General features: G+C 36.3%; 1 protein-coding gene across 2 annotated transcripts in view; it reads left to right on the top strand.

Annotated features, from left to right (window-relative positions):
• LOC126338532 (serine-rich adhesin for platelets-like) overlaps positions 1-23,723 on the top strand; it is a 2,400,280-nt gene that overhangs the window by 2,356,808 nt on the left and 19,749 nt on the right. For both annotated transcript variants that reach the window (XM_050001562.1, XM_050001561.1), the window contains 2 exons: positions 11,684-11,758; positions 22,713-22,867. In XM_050001562.1, coding sequence (XP_049857519.1) covers positions 11,684-11,758; positions 22,713-22,867 — 230 coding nt within the window. The remainder of the gene's footprint in view (positions 1-11,683; positions 11,759-22,712; positions 22,868-23,723) is intronic.

The raw sequence follows: 23,723 nt of genomic DNA, 5'->3' as shown, positions 1-23,723 counted from the left end.
TCTCTCTCTCTCTCTCTCTCTCTCTCTCTCTCTCTCTTTTTTTTTTTTTAAGTAAAGCCACTATTGGGGCATTGTAAGGTTAGAGCTGGGTAGTGAGAATACTCTATGGTTTTTTTTTTGTATATGAAGAGGATGATGAAAGAACCTACTCATAAATGATATACTTTGTGAGATCTGGAACTGGTCATTGAGGGTTTGATAGAGACAATACATGTGAAGAAAGGCAGCATTAATCAAAATATGTGTAGTATACATTGTTAGAGTAATTCCTAAAAGCCAGTTTTTAGCAATTTGATGAACTTTCTTCAGTGATACTCAGAGTGCAATATGGACATTGCAAGTAGGTTATTTTTCAATTTTAATAAAGAAATTTCTTGCGCCTTTTGTCCCAGAAATTGACTATGTGTTATTTCTCATTGTCCAGCGTGTAAGTGCCATGTTTACTTACAAACTATTGTGGTTATGGTTTCATATCCTTGCTGGTATATTAGTAAATTGCTCTCAACAGGTGGACCATGTGCCTAAACCTCGTGCAAATGCTTCACCTGAAGCAGCTCTACATGCAGTACTCTATTACTGGCCACAGCAGACTATTGACAGCTCATTCTTGTCCCCTTATATTCCTCAGTAGTTGCATGAGGTTCCCATTTTTTTTATCATCAAAATCGTACTGTCTCTAAATAAGTCCCAGTGCAGTTGAATTTTGTTTGTTTTATTTTTTCCTCCTTTCTGTTATGAAAACATGTACTGTCCCATTATTACAATATCAAATAAATATGACTGTAAAGAGATCAAACCATACAAATACTTCAATGTAAAAATTTGGAGGGATATGAACTGCAAAAATCATGTAGGCTCATTCAGTAAAGGAAGTTTGTTGGTAGACTGCTAGAGAAATGTAAGTCAGTTTGCAAAGGAGACTGTTTACAAAACATTCATGTGACCCCTCCTATAATACTGCTCAAGTGTGTGGAACCCATTCCAAATAGGTTTAACAGATGACGTTAACTGTACATGTTTAAGGGCAGCACAAATGGTCATGGGTTTCTTTGGCCCATGGGAAAGTCACATAGAGATGCTGAAGTTATTGAGCTGGCAGGCACCTGGAGATGGATGAAAACTATCCTGAGATATCCTATTTACAATGTTTCAAGAACTGGCTGTAAATCGTGAATATAGAAACGTACTACAACCCCCAATGTATAGCACCCATAGGAAGTGCAAGGACAAGATTAGACTAATTGCAGTGTGCACAGAGATATTTAAACAGTCACTCTTCCTGCACTTCATGTAATGGGAAGAAGTAGTAACTGACCCTCTCTCCCTTGCACTTCACAGTGGTTAGTAGATTATGAAGATGTAGGTATATTGCTTAGTCAGCCACTTTCTGTTCATCAAATGTTTTAGAGTACACATTTCTATTATTCATATGCTTGTAGACTATTAAAACCATGTTAAAATCACATTTTCACTTTATAATAATGTCACAGCAGTTACCAGCTGTGGCTGCCCATCCACGTGACAAATGACCCAGACTTCCTGGTAATAATCAGTGACAATGCTTAGATGCACATAACTCAAAAAGTGCAAAAGTAAGATTACATTGGATTGACAGTTTGCTTGTGGAACATAAGGTACTATACAACTACAACTTCTTTTTGGAGCGTCTTGAAATTATTTTTACAACACATATACTTGAACTCTATGTTTAGAAATTTATACTGTTTACATTTAAAAGAGCAACACTTGATTCATTATGTGTTACACTGATTCAAACTTTTGGGAGTTACTAAAATACAAAATGGGAATTTCTGCTCTCATATAAGAAATCTGACTGTGGAATATCAGTTGCTTGTTTTGTGCTTAGTACTCTAATGTGTTGAGTTTGTTTTCCTTTATTTTCTAGCAACATTACCAGCAGTTAATCATCTCTTTTCATGTTTTCCTTTCCTTTCTTTTCTTCTCTCTTTTTCTTTCTTATTTCCTTAAATAATATTTTGTTTTAGTAATGAACAAGTTTATTAGTTTTAGCTTGTTACTGCAATTACATTCATTAGCTGTCATTAGTGACATATGGCTGGAGCACTGAAAGCTTATTATGTATTTAAAAAAACATAGCGTGCACAGGCTGACATATTAGAACCGTGATGATTTCAGTTGCCTATATCATAGACTAATATTATGCACTTGGTTAATATACATTTGGGTTCAGTGGAATATTTTTCACATGTATAAGCAAGCAAGTTCAAAAGACTTTAATTGCATTGACTTATAATTCCTGTGTCAGTGCTTTAAAAATATTACAATTAAATTTTCACCAAGACTACCAAAAACTTGGATCCTTTCCAAATAATTGGATGTGCAGGTTTAGTGACAATAATTATTAGCATATAAGGAAGTCCATAAACAGTAAAAATTTAATTTATCACTGAGGATGGAATATATCATGCTTTACTGTAGAAATGATATGGGTATTTGTGTTCTGAGTAAGTTGACAAATTTTATGCTGCCACATGCCAAATGTACACATACATGAAGACATTACCTTTCAGAGTCCAACATGAAAGACAACAGTCAGATATGTACAAAATAGTATGAACACTAACTTAAAAGATACCACTTATTCTTCATTAGCCTACCTTTACAGGACATATCCAAAACTGACAAAACATGCCCTGCCATTCTGTATGAATTTGTAGGAGTCATATTTGAAGGTAGTACAGTCAAGAAAATGCTTCTGTATATAAACTGAAACACACTATATCGGGTCTCTTGTTATCAGAGCAACAACAACCTCTAAGATCACATCAGTGCTTAAGCCAATCAGAACAGATATAGTAACATTAAATTCAATTTATGTACCAAAGCAATTTTGGCACAAAAAGAGACTTTTGTATCTACAAAGAACATGACAATGCCGCAGACACGTTGCTGTGGCACAGATGTATTTATACTATCCAATGGAGGTTGACAACAAAACCAGAGATCTGAATCTCAGAAGAGAGAACGAAATTTGACATGCGGATCTGTCTACATGGAAGCAGATAGTCTGAAAACCATGTAGAGATGAGCGTGGCGATAAACACAAAACGTGACCAGCATAAACGACTGAACACTAGCATGCTGAAAGAGAGCATGGTGTAAAGTGGCGGCCAGAACTAAGATGTATTTAAATCAGTGTAAGAACTGACAGGCCCTGGCCTATTGCCAATTACAGCTGAACACATGTGTCAATGTTTCTGCCCATACAACACTTTATGTGTGCCATCTGTGACAGATTGCTGCACTATTCTCCCACAAGACTCATGTCGCCTCATTTGTGTCCATGTCATAATCCACTGGTGGGATACTAAATCCCCCCTGAGAAGACCATCTAGGGCTGAAAATGGCCAAGTTTGTGCTGTGACCTCCATCACAAAACCGAAGAGGGCACAAGATACCTTGGCAGTGGATCTACCCCACAGTAGGAAACACCAGTGCAGTGGCGGAAGATTGCAAAGGCTGCATTAATGGTAAGGACTCATCTGTGGGTGAGTGGGGAAAGATGGAACTGTTTCCAAGATCGTGGGCTCTGTGGTGGGAGCCTGTGGGAATTATCACCTCAGGCACCCCATTCATTAGGCGAAAGTATGATGCTGGAGGGTGCAGTGAGGGTGGCTGTGGATGTGCATGCTGCTGCAGCTGGTAGCTTCCTACCAGGAAAATGCTGCAACAGATCCCATCACGCTCCATGCATGGAGACAGTGGTGTTGCAGATCCAACAGATTGTGGGCAAAAATGATTGGAATGACAGGTCAGCTATTCCAGACCAACATCCACCACATGCAGATGTCATCAAGCTTTGTAGGCCACCAAACCCCAGCTGCCATCCCTGATACTGACCAGAAGCTTGGACCAAAATAGCAGCTCTTTGGGGAAAGCATGGGAGGCCATGATAGTCCAGGGCACGTGACTCAGAGTGCATGAGATCCAATGAACACTGTGGCTGGCATCCATGCATCCTGTTAACCGATGTTGCCCAGTTCAGGGCGAGAAAACTGGACAGTGCATTATCATGGAATGAGGTAGTCAGGGGCTCATTTGTTTGTACCTTGAACATTTACATGAAACACTCTACCTTGGAGTTAAGACAGGTGAAACTTGGTGGTACTCAGATGGTGGATACCATTGCAAATGCAAAAACCTTCAAATTCCCACAACACACGTTGCCAACCATTACTGGGTGCATGCACCAAACAGAAGAACTCAGTAGCAAAAATGACAGACGATGCATGAATATCAGTTATTGATGTTGTGGAGAACAGTTTGGTAACATACGGAAATTTGACAATGCACTCACTACCAACAATGACATACTTCACAAAAAAGAGCCTGCAAAGTTGATGTTCGCACTGTCCTAAGGGTGCTCCAGGACTGGCCAATGGGAAAACTTACACAGTGGCTGTCTGGTTCTGTGCACAGACCATGCAAGCCAGCACAATGTTCAATATCACTATTGATCCCTGGCCAGTAAACATCATGTCTATGCCAAAACCTTCATAACAGACATACTGCAGTGCAACACATGCAGCTGTAGTATGCAGGGATGCAGTGCTGAAAGGATGACTACTCAACATCTTTACTCCTCTGTGGCAAGCATGAGGACCCCTGGACCAAGTTGAAGTTTTCACATAGGAGAAAAATATACAGAATGCCAATTCTGCTCCCAAAGGAGTGCACTCAGGCCATCCCATCTAGACTACTGAAACATTTTCTAAAAAAAGTGGAATGGTGGCCATGGTGGCTGCAGCCTCCCACAGCATCAACAGGAAATCTAGCAGTGTCTGCTGCAAGGCACCACACAACGCAAAAATGAGAGCCTCCTATTTGTTGATCTCTGGATATGGACCCACCGTCAATTGTGATAGTGCATGTGTATTAGAATGCTAGGCATTTGACCAGTAACAGATCACAGCAATAATTACTGAGAAAGAGCACCCACCCCTGCGATCAGTGGGCAGTCCTGTCTGGTAGCTTGGAATGAGGGCTGAATAAGGAAACCAGTAGTTTGTGATTGGTGCTAAGTTGGAACTTTGCACCATACAAGAAAAAACATGAAACTTCTTAATTTCAAAAAATGATAGCCAGAGCATCATTACCACCTGTGAATAATTACAGTACACTGCTGAAAATGTCTTTTTGATGCATAAGGCGTGGGCTGTTCAGAGCCATCTGGATTCCAATGCAACAGGACCACACCTACGTCATACTGGAATGTGTCAGCAGCCAGGGTTAACGTTTTACCCAGCATAAAGGAAGCTAAATAGGGAGTGGCGCAAAGGACTGGAGCTCCTTCAGGTTCTTGGGTGCCGGTAGGTTGACAATGGCTTTGATGTGCTCTTCTGTAGGGACGTGACCATCTTTGCTAAGCAGGTGACTGCGAAGATGCACCCTCGGCAAATAAAACTATGTTTTTCTTGTTTTCAATTAATGCAGTTCTCTAGCAGATGCTGGAAAATCTGCACATTTCATAAGTGCTCCTGTCACATGAAACCCATGACCTAGAAGTAGTTGACACAACAGTAAATATCCTGATTCAGTTGTTCCAAATATTGTTAATAAATTGATAAATTTCTGGCACAGATGGGATTCTAGTGGACAAATGATTAAACTGGTGAAGCTCAAAGGGGGATGTTAAGCACTAAGAAGCTCTGAAAAGTGATGTTGAGTGGTAGTTGCAGGTGTGTTGGTGTTGTGTTGTGATCTTCAGTCGGAAGATTGGTTTGATGCAGCTCTCCATGACTATATAGTAGAGCTACATGCCCTCAGGAAATGGCAAAGTCCATGGCTTATTGGGAGGGGGAGGCGGTAATTTCTGGTACGCTCTATGAAATTTGATGGCGTGAATAATACTGCCCCCTGACAGCTTCATCAAAAACTCCTCCTGCCACAGAATTAGATGTGAGTCCATGACACAGTGTGCATTGACCATTTGTTTAAAATTGGCACAAGGCACCACTCAGCTCTTGAATCACCTCCAAAATGATGGCCCACTGATTTGACAAAGAAGGGGAGAAACAATGCGGATGTCTTGGCAATGCTACAACTCAGCCTTGAATTTGTCAAGTATGGTGAAGGGAATGTGGCGAAGGTGACAAAACTTAGGTATTGATGATGGATAAGTGAGATGTGTGCTTCAAAATTTTCCACCCAACCCAAGGTAGTCTCAAACAGCTGCTCGTACAGCTGTAGTAAAGAAACAAAATCTTGAAAGAGGACCGAACGAGACACTAAATTTACTTCGCCCATTACGAGGAAGGCGAAAACAGAAAAAGTGTGAAACCCAAAACTGGGTAATTAATTACTAACCATATAAGTGGCTGTTCCACATTCTTATAACGTTCTGACATGGAGAATTGCCCCCTCAAAGGAATTCATTTTTACCACAAGACACAATTTGACATAGTGTCTGTTTCAATGCAGAGCAACCCAAGAGGCTGTTCGTGCCTAAGTTAGTGAAACTAACCCTTGCTCCCATATTTATCTGAAACTCAATCACTCAGCCATCCATGACCAACATTAGCAGAATACATTGGGGCAATGCCTGTGAGGTGTTGGAAACAGTGTTCAAGTACAGGGAAAACACTGGGGCCTTCAATGGCCACCCTGCGGCTTTCCGACTGTCTCGAACTGATGTCAAATGTTCTGTTCTTTGCCGGTCCCCTCACATTGCATGTACGTATGGCCAATCCCATGCTTGTCACCTGTTTTGTATATGTGTGGGGTGTGCCAATGCTGCGAAAACCTCACTGTCAGCACAAATGTAACTACAGTAGCGAATGGTGGCTTGACTACAAAGCCAGGGAACTGAACCACAGAAGCAGCAATGGAATTTGGCATGTAAGTCAATCTATGAGGCAGCAGACAGTCCGAACACTGTATAGAGACAAGTACGGAGATAAACAGAAAATGCGTCTTGGGTTTGAGGTAGTTGAAATCTGTGACAGCTTGCTGCACTACTCCCCCACAGGACATGCACTCACTTATCTATGTCCCTATCAAAATCTACTGTCAGGGATACTGAAGAGACAATGCAGGATTGAGCAAACTCATTAAATAAAGTTACAAAATTTCATTGTTCTTGTATCCACCATTTTGTAGGAATGAATTGAAAATTTGACATTGTTTTAGTGTTGTTGGCTCTCCAATTCCTTCATAAATCAGCTACATTTTATTTTAACTGTTTGTTATTTACATTGTTCTCTCCAAAACTTGTAAGAGAGAACTGAACTATGTATTGTAGCTGTACTTGCATGGATACACATATATCTAATGAAGAACGATGACACACAAATGAGTTTATTGTTTATGCTTGATTATCAAGCTATGTTAATAGTGTTGAATAATATCACCACCAATATTTATATTAAGTTCCACATCCTTTAACAGAGTTTTATGAGTAGTGATTATGGCATTATTACCTAGATCACATTTCTCTCATATCTAATCCACTGTAATTGCACTCCCAATTTTCATTGCCCATTTGACTTGTGCCTTTGTTCTATCTGTATCTGAAAAGATACAGGGTAGTATCTAAAGTAGTGCATGAAACTGGGCTAGTTTTCCTGTCTGACGCTATCCAGGTTGGATTACTTCCTCTCTTCTATAAACAGATTATTTATAAAAACACTGCTATGAAGTTAACAGTTCTGTGCGGGTACTAATATGAAGCATTTTAAGGAAATGAATGCACAAGTGCCACAGTAAAATTAAATTATTATTAATGTCTGTTTAGGAGTTACTGTTAAATTTTATTGTCTTGATTAAAGTCATCAGAATTAGATTATCAATTTTACTGATTCCTTTCCACAGAACAAGCTGTTCAAAAATGTTGAGTTGGGCATACTGGAATTATTTCTGAGATAAATAGTCAGAATTTCTCATCAAGACTAACCAAAAGAAATTACTTGGCACCCAGCACACTATGATTTTAATTTAAAACAGTTCCTAACTGTGATATTAAGTGACATCTGCCACTCTTTTAATTATTCCTACAGGCCCTACTGAAATAAAACGAATGTCTTTGTCTACCTTTTATAATGTGTAGGGGTAGAAACATGGCTGCACATATTTTTATCCTTTTGCGTCAACAAGAAGCAGCTGTTCTACTCTTAATGTTTATAATATTGATTTTTGTTGTTAGATATGTATATGGAACGCAAAGTGTATGATTTTGATATGCCTCCTGAGATGTGAGCTGTTTTTCATCTCATGATTGTATTTCGTGTAGTTACAAGATCTTCAGTGACAAGGACTTCATTACTTGTATTTCTTATTTTAAGTTTTTGAGCTTGATGGACACTTCAGAATCAGTTACAGTTGACAAACTGTTAGTACTGGTGTATTGTTTTAATAAGAAATATTGAGGATCATTTTGCAGCATTTACATCCATCATGTCTGTGCTGTCAAAATGAATCATTTTTGTCAGAAGTTTGACGTCTTATCATTTTTTATGGACACTGAAAAATTTGTGTTTCCAGCTACTATTTTACTTGCAGCTATCTATATTAGTTACATGTTCATTAGCACATGCAACCAAGAAATAGCATCTGATTCCAAGTTTTTAATATATGATATGCCAGATTGTTATGAACATACAGTATTTTTGAGAAATGTTTAAAATTTACTGTATTCAAACGTACTTCTCGAATTTATGTGCCCCATAAGATAGCAGATTTTATGTAAAATACTGCTATTTGCATGTGGTCATATCATGTCATTACCTAAATACATATGTTTTGTAAACATATGTGTTTCACCTCATGTTAGTGAAATTTACTTTTTGCTTCCATAGCCTATTTGCAAAGAAACCACATGTACAGTTACAATTAGGTTTAATTTGAGAATTTGTCCTATTTACATCTGTTTGCAGTTTGCTGCAAGCATAAATATTACTTATATTTATCTGTCACATCATACTCATTACATTGCTTTATTTCAGTAACTACTCACAATTTAGTTGTTTCATTATTTTATCGTTTGTTGCATATAATATCATTATCTTTATATGGAGCATTCTTGTATGAAAAGTATTGGGAAAGCTCTACAGTATCACTGCATTCATTTGCATTTGGAAAATAATTTTTGACACATTCCGATGAAATTCCTTTGTCTTGTCAGCAGTGTTTCTGAGAATCAAGTACCATGCATTTCAACTTTGCCTGCACAGGTAGGAAAACAATGATAATTTCTTTCTGCATTCCAAGATTTTCAATATTGACAGGTGTTCCATTACTTAAAAACATGCATGTCTTGTTTGCTGTCATGATTATAAAATTATACTGAAAATCCAGATTTTGTTATGTGTGGTAATGTTATGCACTTAGCATAATGTCACCTCACAGAATTTTGTGAAATACAGGGACAATGAGACTCTGTGATTGCTCTTCTGGTAATACAACATTCACTCTTCTTTCTGCTATCAGCTTCTACTACAACCTTCTTTGAAGGGTCTGTAGAAATTATCATTCTGCTTGAAACTGCTCTTGAATGCTGAAGTTATCTTCTGACATTCTCTAAACATACTCCAGTTACATTATTTTTTAAGCATACTGAGTATGTTCAAGTAACACAGACAATCTTCTTCAAGCACTGGAGTCAATACCTTGAAGAGTTGGAATTTCCCTTGTCAGCCCTCAGGAATAGCTATATTGTACTGTACTTTTTTCTGTAGTGTGACATTTTGTTTTGGTAAATGATGGGGAGGCATAGCAAAACTGAAGAGGAAAGCTTAAGCAGTAGGCCACTGAGGATCTATAGGCAGGTCTAAACATGCATAGAAGACGTTATGACTAGTCTGATAACAGTATAACATTGCAAAACTTACTTTGAGTACCTCACAATTGGGTGCCAACATTGTGTCACACATGACTCCTTGCAACAAATATTTTCATTTAGTGTCACTTTATTTAAGGAAACTGCTTGTAAACCGAAGCAGCTTTTCATTTCATCTAACAATGCAAAGTCAACTCATGAAGTACATGAAGCAGTTACTATAAAATGCACCCATACTACACATTTATTACCCCTGCACCCCAAAAATGTTTTATTTCTCTCTGGAGAGTAACTTTTGAGAAAAGACTGACATCGTACTATTACAAGAGCACAGTTTGCCCTAGCTTTTTGTTGCAGTGACCACAACTGAGTTGAAACTTAAGCAGCATTAAGTCTGTTCACAATATATCTGATGAATGCAGTTAAGCATAGAACACTGTTGAATGATAACTCTAATTATTCTCAACATGCACTTATAATTTCTGTAAGCACTTGCCAATGATATACCTGGAAAAAAATGAACCATTGAATGAATTAGATTGATATTCTGTGGGCTGAAAAAAAAGAAAAAAAAAAAAAGTGGCTGGCCCCTTCGTTTATTTTTCTTCTTGATTTCCAATACTGAATCATTATCATACTCAATTTAAGAAATAAGGTGGGCTGTTGAATATTTATAATACACATATTTCGATAAAAACATATGTCCTGTGGTCCTGTGACACCCTGTATCCTTATATAGGGTGTCACAGGACATGTCCAGTTTTCAGGGATATGATAGGAACACTCATTTGAAGGAGAAAATTTTGAGTGGATGTATTTGCTCTTCCAAGTGGTTTCTGAAGTAGTACACCTTTACCACACATGTGAGGAACATCTCAACTGTACACACTATAATCGCAGCATTGGTCATGGCAGTACAAGTAAATGGCCACCAAGATCGCTAGACTTCACCTATGTCATTACATTTTTATTTATGGGGTTTCATGAAGTCTGAGGTGTACAAATTAAAGGTGAAGACACATCATGGACACTGCTATCCTCATTAGAGAATGTGCAGAGTCACACAGACATGCAACACAACACGTTCTCCCAAGAGTGCACAAATGCACTGAAGTTGACGGTGGGGTGTTCAGACATTTACTGCAAACTGTACAACAACTTTAATGTAGCATGTATGATAATACTTAGAGGTGAATTTATTTAAATATGTATTTTTCAATTGATAATTTGTAAAATACATGTTGTAATGTTTACTAACTGTTTTACATGTGTAAACCTGCCATTGTATTGATTAATACAGAAAACAAATAACAATGTATATTAAATGTGTTCTGTCACGGAAACCATTCAGAATAGGGCGTCTGTCCATATAAGGTTTTCTTCTTCAAATGATCATGCCTGTCATATCTATAAATATTGACTATTCGTCCCAGCGCACCTTGTATAAATTTGAAACAGATGCAGTATGACAGATATCTGTGCAAGTAGTGGATAACAGATTTTTTTCAATCATTCCCACTTCAACTAGGCCTGTCATGCTAATGTTATCTCACTAGACTAATGATGTTTTCATGTTATTATTAAATACTAAATAAATTGTAATAGATAGGCCTGGAATTTAAAAAAAATTGTTTCCACAGCTTCCAAATGTGAGTTTCATTCAAAAATTTGAGCAAAATTGGGTTATAATGACTGCACCAAAGTAAAATGTGTGAATTTGTTGACAGGATTATTCATTAATAGATCTTAAAAATGTTTTATGTTGTTCTTATCACTGCAATTTTTTCTTATGTATAACAATAACATTTAACAGTCTGTTGTAAGTGCCATAAGTTGATGTGCCACTCATGATACTACGTTTCATTCCAGGCCAATGATGTAGAGTTAGTATCAACAAGTTCTGAAAGTCGGCTATTTGTCTGTGAATATCCTGATTGTTCAGCTGTAAGTTTCAATGTACCTATCGAATTTTTAATACATTTGGCATTTACATCCATGTAGTATTTTTTAAAAATTTGTTCTAATTAAAGTACATAATTTGAAATCTTCACACCCTTTAGTCATGATGTCAGCCTGAATATTTCTACATTGATAGGAAGAAGTGTATTATCAGCATATTCTTCTCATTAAATATGGATGCCAATCAGATTTGAGAGTACTGTGCAGATAATTGACAAAGGCAACAATATGTTGATGTGAAAGTGCAGAGTAAGGTTCACAGCAGTTGAGTAGCTACAACACCTTAAATTTTCAGAATGTAATCATTTGTCAGTGATACACCTAGGGTTGGGTGGGTGGAATTTTTCCTTCAATGAAATATGTACATACTCTGTTGAGTGCTAAGAAAGATCTGAATTCCTTACTTTTTTCTCCCCATTAGTTTCTCTTATTGTCCACTTGCCTTACACAGTTCCTTCTTGAGGTTTTACATTAATTTTATTGTCATTGTATAACTGTTGCCTGTTCTTCAACATGGTAACAGATCTGCCACAATCGTTATGTGGGGTCTCACACTAACTAATTGTGACTGCATAATCAAGAGAGAAAGAAATCAAAATACTGCACAGATCATAATAGTGCCTGTGTTTCTTAAGTTTTACATATGTTATGAGTAATATCATCTTTGATCATTTTCATTTGGTGGTCTTGTATTAAGGAAATTTTGGAATCACATATCAAAATTCATGCTTTGATTCATACTGCATTAAATAGAACTAAGTTTTGATGATAACTCATCCCATTGATTTAATCATTATTACACATCTGAGACTGAGGAACAATAGTTCAGTGAGAATAAAAATGTGTACATAATGTATTAAGAGCCAAGAGATGGAGAGAATGGAAGGGGTCAATGAGGTCATACATATGTCAGTAATAAAACCACCACACAGATAAAATGAGAAATAAAATATGGTATAAGAAAATAAAAATAGCTCAGATGCAAAGAGCGTAAGTCCAGAAACAATGATTAGAGCTGCAGCTGAGAGGTGTACAAAGTCTTCCATTGTTAGTACTCAGAATTTATACATATTGTTGAAATTTCTATGTAAGCTTCCATTTAACGAACAGTGCCATTGTAACCTTTGATATATGTACCCTGATAAATAATAAATGGAAAAACTACCCTCTGTGTTTTTGCTGAGAAGAGAAAAATCAGCAGTCATCATATAAAATATCACTATTCTTCAGTGAAGAAGTACATTTCAAAAGTGTCTCAATTGCAATGCTCATTTTGATCTTCTTTTACTGCTAGTAAACATCTGATCAACAGCACAGTTACTGGAAGAATTGAGTTTTCTTAGATGTTATACAAGGCTGAGTGTGATGTGGACATGCCTTTCCTTGAAGAAAAATGTTTTCTGTTATTAAATGCACGTAAGGTGTTTGGATAACAAAAGAGAATGTGAATTAGGTTGGGAGAAGTACCAGCTTAGAGGGAACAAGCTTTCAAGAATTATAAGAATATGTTCCAATGATTAAAGGAAATACCAACTGCTAACCTCTATCTCCCACAATTTCTCATTTTAAGGTCATGTACATTAATCAAAATGATTTTGTAATAAGAACAGGTTTCATGGGTTAAAGAAAGTGCCATCAAAACAGCTGACATCACTGGCATAGTCATATTTGACACAGATGAGTCTGAAACGTAAGACCTGCACAGGAAATCTGAAAGTTGAAAATCATATGAATTATTCCCAATTCTTAACAAACACACTCTTCATGATCCAAGTTGAAGATTTGTAAAGTTGATCTTTTGTATATTTTTTTTCAATAATAGAACTGTAGTTTAAATCTCTGAAGAATATTCCCTGTGGCCCATCATTTTACCATCATTAAATCTATTAACCAGACTTGTCATCAGAAATATTGTTTTCTTTGATCATTTCTTCTGGTGACAAGAGTAAATGTTCATTTCGCATTATACAGGGTGTCTCTCCTAAGAGTCACCAGTTGCATTTTCTATGGTGTTTCAAAAGGTATTTCCAATTTCGTTTTTGCAAGGTGCAGCTGGAGTCAGTCCAAAGAAATACTGCTCATCACTTCATTCATGTGTCACACAGTGTAAAGGGAAAGCATCAGTTTGTGTCTCATTCCAAAAAAAAAAAAAAAAAAATATTTTTGAAGTGGAATTTTATGTGCTCTTTCTCTAGAGCTGTCCAAACTTTGTCTAGTGTGATGTTTGTTTTATTGACATGTATTAACAGAGACAGTAAAACACAAAGAATAACCAGCAGCGACTGAACAGCACTACTGCATGGTGGTAGCAGTCACCATGAGCCAGGCCGCTCCTGTAGCTGCTGGAGTACTTGTTATTCTTAGTGTTTTACTGCCCTTTAATACATATTGATAAAAAAATTATTGCAGTAGACCTCTTTAAGACCACTCTACTGAATGAGTACATAAAATTCGGTTTTAAAAATCCTTTTGCTTGTAAAGGGAAATGAACCGACATTTTCTGTCAATGTTAAGCATCAAGTTAAAGAGATGATGATAAATATTTGTTTGGTCTGACTCCAGCTACACACTGCAAAAACGGAACTGGAAATATCTGCCGACCACCACAGAAAATGCACCTAATGAGTCTTAGGAGGAACACCTGGTATAGTTGCAGTGCATTTGCTATTACACTGCATTTATTTTTATTTGATGATACCTGTCTTGATTATCATTACAAAATATGTCTTAACTGACAGTTTTGTGCTTTACATCTCCAACAATGTTAATCATCTGTAAAACTGTATTTCCAGTTATGTTGTTTTTATGCAAATGAACACACCGTGATTAACATTGTACCTTGTCATGACTATCAATACCTTTTTCATAATAATAACAAAACGAATAGCTGGACGTATGTAATCCATATTAGTGATATACAATATTCTGTCTGAATTGACCATGCTGTCAACGGAACATTGAAGTCTAATCTTTCTTCTTTTTGATATGCAATACTTCTGTCACACAATCTGTAATATTACATTCATACTTTGATAACCCTTTTGTTTTAATGTCAGCAAATAAGTTATAAAACATTACTGTAGCTGTGTAATTAATTATTTTTTAGGCCCAGTAGAGCTTTTTGCCAAAATGCTAAAGATTATTTATCGCCCTAGAATTGCTTTCATTAATATTTGTTTCAAACAGTGTTAGATTATGTATGGCAGATTTGATAAGCAAATAATTGTTTGTGAAGGTTTTGTAGATGCCTGCAGGGTGACACTAGATTGTTAAGATGCATGAATAGTTTTAAATACATTGTTAGATAAATCATTTTGGGAAAGGAAGTCAATAACAAAAGTAGAAAGATTGTCAACAGTTGTCCTGTTATCTTTCTTATCATATTATTTAACAAAGATAATTTTTGTAGTCTGACTGATACAATGCATAAGATTTGCTGATGACATGGTATTAGTGGCAGAAAGTGAGTGGACAGTGAATAACATGCTGAAAGATCTGAATGAAGCTTGTGTGGAATATGGGATGCAAATAAACACAGCAAAAACAAAGAGTATGGTCATCAGTATAAGATGCAGACTGTCCAATGTTAAAATAGGATAATCTACCATTAGCCAAGTAAGTGCATTTAAATATCTAGTTAGCACAATAACTGAAGACTTGAGACATCACCACGAGGTAAAAGCTTGAATTGCGATAGTGAAGTAGGCAGAAAGAGAAAGGTCTAAGGAAAAGGTGTGGCAAATTTTTTGTCTGGAGTGTGGCACTATATGGAGCAGAAACATGGACGCTGAAATTAGAGGATGTAAAAAGATTAGATGCGTTTGCGATGTGGATGTGGAGGAGAATGGAGAGAATGAGCTGGATGGAAAGAGTGAGTAATGAAAGAGTGTTAGAAAGGGTTGGTGAGAGAAGATGTCTGCTGAAGGTTGTAAGAGAAAGAAAGAGAACTGGTTGGGACATTCATCGAGAAGGGAGTGCTTGCTAGCAGATGCTTTGGAAGGATTAGTTTGTGGGAGAAGACTGAGAGGAAGAAGGAGATAAAAGATGATAGACGACATAAAGGGAGGAGGAAATTATGCAGACCTGAAGTTGATGGCAGAAGAACGAGCAGCCTGGAGAACTACCATGTGAAAACCTGCCTTTTGGCAGAACACTGATGATGATGATGATGATGATGACTGATACAAAACCTCAGCAGTAATGAATGACAATAGCTGCTTGGCCTAGTCTTGAAACATGATCCCAATATAAATTTTTGTTATGAGGAAACTAAGGCAATAGTTAAATATAGAAATGAAAGGGGGGCAGAGTTCACAGGGATTAATTTTTTAGAGAGTATTTATTTATCTCTAATTCATTTTATTCCTTTTTCTAATGAACTTATTGTGCCTATTTTTTTTTAACATTCTTACAAAACAATGACAGGGAGTGCGAGTGGCATGCATCTGCTGCCCCCTCCTCCCACATTCCTACTCTGTACTCTTGGTGCTTCCGTCTGAGCTATTACCTACGTATCTGATCTGCAAACCCCCCCCCCCCCCCCCCCCCAATCATGCTCCCTGCCCCTTTCTCCCTCCCCCCGTAACACCTGATACATCCCTTCACCTCATTTCACCTGTCGAATTGCAATCCCTGCATTGTGTCCAACCAGCACAATGTATGTGCACATGTGTGTGTGTGTGTGTGTGTGTCTAGTGTGTGTTTTTGTGTGTATTCTACCTCATTAAAGATTACTTCCATAAGCTAGCAAAATTATGGTTCTTTTCTGTGTGCCCATCAATGACATTGTACAGAAATTATAGTATTAAATTTCTTAAGGAGAAGAGAACTTATTTATTCTTATAAGGTCACAATACTTATCTAGTGTTAAACAATTGGGATGAGAAGAGGAATAGATTTGATAACATGAATATGAGTTAGAACATATATGGAGACAGTATTAGTACTGTTCCATTTCACCTAAGGGAGATGGCACAGTGGTCAAGGCAGTGGATACACACTTGGGAGAGTTAGCAGTCAGATTCCTTTCTAACCATTCACCTTCAGGTTTTCTGTGGTTTCTCTAGATTAATTGAAGAAAATGGCAGTATGGTTTCTCTGAAAAAACAACAGCTGATTTTCAGTTCAATGCTTGTTCAATCTGAACTAGTTCTCCAGTGATAATTGTTTCATCATTGACAATTCATTGAATCCTAATCTTGCATACTTCTTTACTTTTCCCTGTTTTCTGTTGCACCTTTAATTAATTTATTTATTTATTTTAAATTGTTCATATTCAGGTAAGCTTTAGTGACTGGCTACCTTTGATAATAAAAAAATGTATATACATGCCATTCTCATGGAGTAGTTCACACGTTACAACTCTGATTTCCTGCCCATCATATTATAGCACATTTCTTAACACACAATTCTGTTCCAGCACAAGATAGAAAACTAATGTGGCATGACAATTGAAATAGCTTGTCTTAGTTCAGAATCATCGTTTTTATTTTACTGCATGAATACATTTTATGTTTGTATGAAGAAGAATTGTAATTCTGAGTTACATGAATGTCTCCTACACCATTCCATGGAAGACCTCTGTCCTCCCCATTTTCCCACGTGGGGTACCCCCACCCCTCCTTGACTACTGCAATCGCCAGTTTGTAAATTTCTGAACTAAGACATGTAATTGTAGAGGCCTGGACAGTTAAACAAGACTCTTATACAGCAAAAAATATTTTAACCTCTTTCTTTTCAATTTCTGTGGAGGGGTGGGCATTTTACAACTCCGAATCACAGACACCACCTTTTTGCACTTGTAGGCACTGATGATTTTTGTTCTCTAGTTTCTAACTATCAGCATTCAGTCAATGTGAACTTACAAATTGTTCTGAGACACGAAGAAAATAAAATATTTGCAAAAGTAATAGGTGCCAGCAATACAGTAAATAAATAAAATAACCAGTCAACTTGAAAGTTAGTTTGAACATGGACTTCATGTCCGTTCATTTCTTTTTCAGGTCGATCAGCTCAGTCATGGCCTATAGTTTCAGTATAATTTTAAATGTGCTACAGCTTTGAATTTCTGATATACAAAAAAACCTGCCCTTCGGTGGCAGAAAAAAATTATATGAATGACAAAGGACTGACTTACAGTCCTATGTGTTACTAGTCAAACACTTTGCCATATAAAATACCAGCCCGTAGCAGACACATGCAAAAGACATAAAAAGTAAATCTTTCAGAATCTAATGTTTTTAAGTTATAGATAGAGGGATTGGATAGAAAAATGTGAAATATATTAGAAAATAAGGTATAAGTAATTGATTCAGAACTGTCTGAGATATAGAAAAAAAATCCTGTACGAAAGGTTGTGACTGGCTTACTGACCTTTTATTTTCTAGTTGCTTTTGCCTACCACTGCTGAATCCAAAAGCTTAAGCACTTCCTATCTTTTGCATGTGTGTGTTGCACTACAACCTCTGATGATTCCAAAAAATATTTTAATTTATTTTAAGTTGTGTGACTTTCTATTTTGGTTCCTTTTTCATGTTTTATTTATAGTTTGATTGTATAATGAATGTTTAAAACCCTTACTAGTAAGGTGAGCTCTTAGCATTTTATGAACTTGTATTATTATTATTATTATTATTATTATTATATTATTATTATTAATGTAAGAGCACTCACTAATGGGTAAGTACCCTGCAAACCACAGACTGAAACTGGAATAGTTTCTGTATTCAAACTACTACTAACTGTTTTTTAATTTGATGTGTATGTGTATTAGTATTCATTAGTGATGAAAGTCAAAACTGAATACTACTAAAACTTATGAGAACAGTGAATAGAGGAGCCTCAAGGGAAAAATATGTTTGATAATACAGTTAAGTCTCTTCCATTCAGAATTTTATTAGCTTTTGTCATGAGTATAAATATTGGTAGGCCTAACAAGGAACAGGATGGGTCATATATGAATGCACAGAAAGGATGGAAAAGTTGATCAAAACACAGGAGTAATGGAAATGAGGGAATGGCTAAGCAGTAACAATGTCATTTCATAAGTTATGGTTTGGAGTGATGTTTCCTTGTCTTCAGAATCTGTATAGATACTTTTCCTTTCCCATGTTTGTTCCTTATCTTCATCCTGTTGAAAGTGTTTTAGAAAATTCTGAATCTACTTAAAACATTTTAAAAAATTGTGTGTTGGTGAATTATCATCTTATTATAAATCCTTCAGTTTACACCTCTTATCAAGTGAAGAATACTGTAATAAACTCTCCATATTCAAAATTTAAAAACTTTATTACTTTCATTTATTTGTGTTGGTATGCATGTTAACCTAACATTTTTTGAGACCAGAAGATACTCGTAGCTTGTGCTATGGAATAACTGTTCCATCACTAATTATTTTTAGAGTGCACACTAAAAATCATAATAATGATTATAAGAACTTAAACAGAAATGTGAACATTAAATATCCTCAGAAATACTTATATGGTGAATAATCCCTTGTGTTATTATATAATTTAAATGAACTCTTGTGACATGTTCATCTAATACATGATATGAAAAAATACAAACAGTTTAAGGGAAAGAATTATGTCACTGATAAGCAACCATTGCATTAAACTAAAGTTGTTACTTTTAATTGTTGTGACATATTTATGTACCATGGATATTTATTTATCAGGATAAAAATTTGCTCCATTAATGAGTAATTCTCCACCCTGCCTTTCCTACTGAATAAACGTTGATAACTTAGAAACTGAGTAGTCTCCAAATTTAATTGAAGAATGCTGAATATGGAAATATATGCAGTGCATTTGTTTATGCTTATACAGAAATCAGAACTCCTGTATTTTTCTGACGGCCAAAGATTTAGAGAAATTTTATGGATTGGTACATATAATAAGATCTTGTATTCTCAGTGGTTTTTTATAAAAATCTCAACAAAGTCTTTACTGTTTTGGAGAAAGTGATTAAAAGTGAAAAGTGCTGAGTAATTTCTGCTGATACATAGTTTTGAAAATTATACTTTTAAACTTAAAAATTATCCATACTTATTATAAATTAATGCCCCTGCTGCGTTTTTTTGGTCTGTAAGTGAAAGCTTATCTGAGGAAGTATGATAGAGATTTTGATACAGTTTTTACTAATAGACAAGCTGATGCATGTGGAGGAATGTTTGTGGGTGCACGAGATAAGCGTAAGACTGGCCAACAGCAGTGCCAGGGTGGTGCAGTGAAAGTTTCCACTGACATCTTAAATGACCTGCAATGCAGGATGTATTGGATATTAACATGAGAACAGATTGTTTCATAGAGAGTTAATGTTTAAGGAGTGTGTAGCAAAGTGCGGGAAAGGATCACACAAAAATTGTAGATTTTGTGGGACAGGCATTGGAGTTGGATGGCCTGGTCGGATGGAATGTGCCAGATTAGCAATGCAGTTTGGCAGTTGGCACTCAACTGTAGCTTGCGCCAAACTGTCAAGTTGGGTGGATTGGACAACACTGTAGGTTGCAACTTCCATCATTGCCACAAGATGTCACACTGAGCACCAATTAAATATGGAACATACAACATTTGTGCCTCCTGAGAACTTTGCTGGTGTGTGTTACTTGAATTATTCAAGTTTTATGAAAATGATGATGTTCAGTTATCTAATGCTGTCCTCTAAATTTAATCATGACTCTACACAGTGGGCCATAAACTTAATTACTGATACAACAGACATGTCATGCAACCCTAAGTACTTAATGCTATCTGTTGCAAAGCTAAGATGGGTCACGAGTTTGTTTATAAATTAAAAACCTTTTTTGTGCTCTAATATTACTATTTAATTTTACAGATGTGTTTCATCATTTACAGAAAAGTCATCTCCAGGGGAATTTTATTTATTTCCTGCCTGTCCTAACAGTTTCTACATTTTCTCTCGGAGCATCAAAGGTTAAAAGATGCATTTCCACTTCATTTTAAAAAATCTACTTGGAATAAATTTTAAAAAATTTACATCAAAATTTTTGGTTACTTTGTTTTTGTCTTCTAATCTCTGACCCCTTGAGAAGAAATGGAAACATTGTCAGGAAAGCAGAAAGTAAATAAGAAATTCACTGAAGATGCCTTTAATGTCATGTGTAAAAAAATGTTTAATTTATAAATGAATGTTTATATGGCTGTTGTGGAAAATAGTCATGTCAAGAAACTTGCTAATAAACACATTTTTAATAAATTATGGGATAGAACTAAAAGGAAGGGCAGATCACACTGACTGCTGGAGGAAAGTGAAGGCAGACAAATATAAAATGGGAGACATCACAGATGGTAGACAAAAACAATAGATCAGAGGTGATACATTGGTAAGCCCTATGTTACAGTCCAGAGATAATAAGGACTGAGAAGTAATGATAGATTAGGGAACATAAATTAATGGTACAGGTAAGACTTAGAATAGAAAAAATAGGTAAAAAGGGCCATAACAACTAAAAATATATATAAAATAAAGTACAATGTAAAGGAGAAGGGGAGAGTGTTAACAAAGATTAAGTCTAGCTGAGGTGCGGATTTTCTCAAATCAAGGCTTGAAATGAAATCCGCTGTCTCTGATATTGTCCACACACCACTCACTGTTACCTTCTGTCCCTCTCCTAACCTCAGTAACATTCTAATCAATCGTTATGACATTCCTAAACCATTAACCATACACCAAGGTTTTCTCAACTGAATTTTTCTTTGGTACAATAAACACTTTTCATCAGATAATAAATGCCATGTATAATGACAAGGGATATTTCTGGATGGAATGATATATAAATATGAATCTCACTGTGGCCAGGGGCAAGTGCATTGAGGTGTCTGTGCTACTGTGTGTGTGTGTGTGTGTGTGTGTGTGTGTGTGTGTGTGTGTGTGTGTGTGTGAGTGTACTTCCACTAGAGAAAGAGCAGAAGTTCGAAAGCCAGTACAAATAGTTTTCTGTTGCATGTTTGTATGAGCTACAAATCATTCAACTGTAGGTGAGTGGTTGCTTTACATATTATTCCACTTACAGCAATGTTACGCTAATTGTAGAGCCTCAGATGGTTTCTCATTTCTAATGCAAATATTCATCAATAGGTGCATAAATCATCATAGTGTATGTGATTATGAAAATTAAAATAAGGAAGTAAGTTTAGGGTTTAAAATCCCACTGATTACATACTCATTAGAGTTGAAGTAGTAGTTCTGATTTGACAAGGACAGAGAAGTGCAATTAAGGGAAAACTTAGTCTAGTTGGGACTCTGAACCCTGCTCCTGTAGAGAAAAAGGCCCATGTTTTAACCACTGCACTATCTTTTTTCATGATGAAAAAAGAGCTTACTTGGCTTATCTATTCACTGAAAATGTGTTTACAATCAGTCAGGGAATGTGAGAGGATATTAAAGAATAGTTTTGTTTATTGATTCCTTCAAAGAAAAAGACAGCAACCAGCCACAGTTAACAATGCCATTTATTGAAGTAGATATCACTATAACTGGATCTGAAATGACAGGTTCATCTCCATATGGCTGTAAACATAAAATAAATGTGCATCTTGCGAACAACTGTCTGAAGATGAACTTGTCAATTCAAAACCAGTTACAACACTATTTGCTTAAATAAATAACATTTTTAAGAGTGGCTGGTTGTTGTCTTTCTCTTTGAAAGAATGAAACTACATTTTGTACACGGCCACAGTATCAAGATGCCCATGTTAAAAAAAAGTAGCTTACAGTTTTGTTTTCTGTATTTTTTTCCCCTCTTGACCAAGATTTTCTTTCTGCTCTCTTTGATTAATTTTCTACTTTTCTTACTCTCTATTATGAATGGTTTACCTTTTGTCAAATTTGTAAATTTGATGTTATGGTGCTTCTGCTATTATACATATTGATAAGAGGTAGTGCAATTTAATTTAAAATATGAAATTTGGTGTTCCAGAGCTTCAACTCTCGTGCAGCACTGAATGGCCACATTAGAATACACGGCGGTGGAGTCTGTGGACGTTCTCCTACACCAGACAAACGACCATCTGCCAGCACCCCTCCTACACTTGCAGATATACTTGAGGAATTTCCCTGCAAGATTTGTGGGAAGTAAGTGAAAGCCTACCAATGTTAACCACATCTCTCTAAAAGATCGGCACAAGGTAAATTTTATCTACAATCTTTTGCCTGGTGTGCACACTCCCACCTGCACCAAACTCCATGAAATTTAACTACGACCCCATTTGTTTTGTTGACATTTGTTGTTTTTCATGTGAATAGTGTAAATGTGCAATCAGAATGGATCATGATTCAGCATCTCATTTTTGCACATTTCACTCACACTTTTGGATTTTCTCCCTTGGTGGTATATTGCCACAAATGACAAGACAACAAAGTTATTAACCATCTGCGAGATTTCTAATTTCCCTTTAACGAAGTAAAATGTCATGCAAATGTGTGATAACTTTTCCTAATCCCAATTTAGCATGACCAAAACAGAGCCTATGGAGGTATTAACAGATTTGTGAGGACTGGCCATATGCTCTTGTTTTTGTTAACTTTACAAAGCAATATGTGCAGTTAAGAATTATCATGCGCCACTAAAATAGAAATAATGTATACTGATGTTTTGTTGTTGTTCCTTCTTTCCTTATTTTTTTTAAAGCTGGTGTGTATGGGTGTCACATGTCAAGAGCTGGTGGTAGTTATATAGCACCAACATTGATTACATATGACAGTATCCTCTTCTCTCTGTCAGTGATAGCCAGATCATGATGAATTGAACTATTTTGTAGAACAGTGATATTATATGCGCATTGCAAGTTATTGATTTCAGTAATACTTTTAATGATGTGTTGAAATAGTGGTATGAATCTGGCTTCAAAGCTATGAGTGGTAAAGTCTTAGATTTGGTTTTGTGTGTGTGTGAATAAAAGAGGCATTACTTGTAAGTCTCCTGGGTCTC

This window comes from Schistocerca gregaria, chromosome 1, assembly GCF_023897955.1.
Source record: "Schistocerca gregaria isolate iqSchGreg1 chromosome 1, iqSchGreg1.2, whole genome shotgun sequence".
Lineage (NCBI taxonomy): Eukaryota > Metazoa > Arthropoda > Insecta > Orthoptera > Acrididae > Schistocerca > Schistocerca gregaria.
This window is presented reverse-complemented; position numbering and strand designations above follow the sequence as displayed.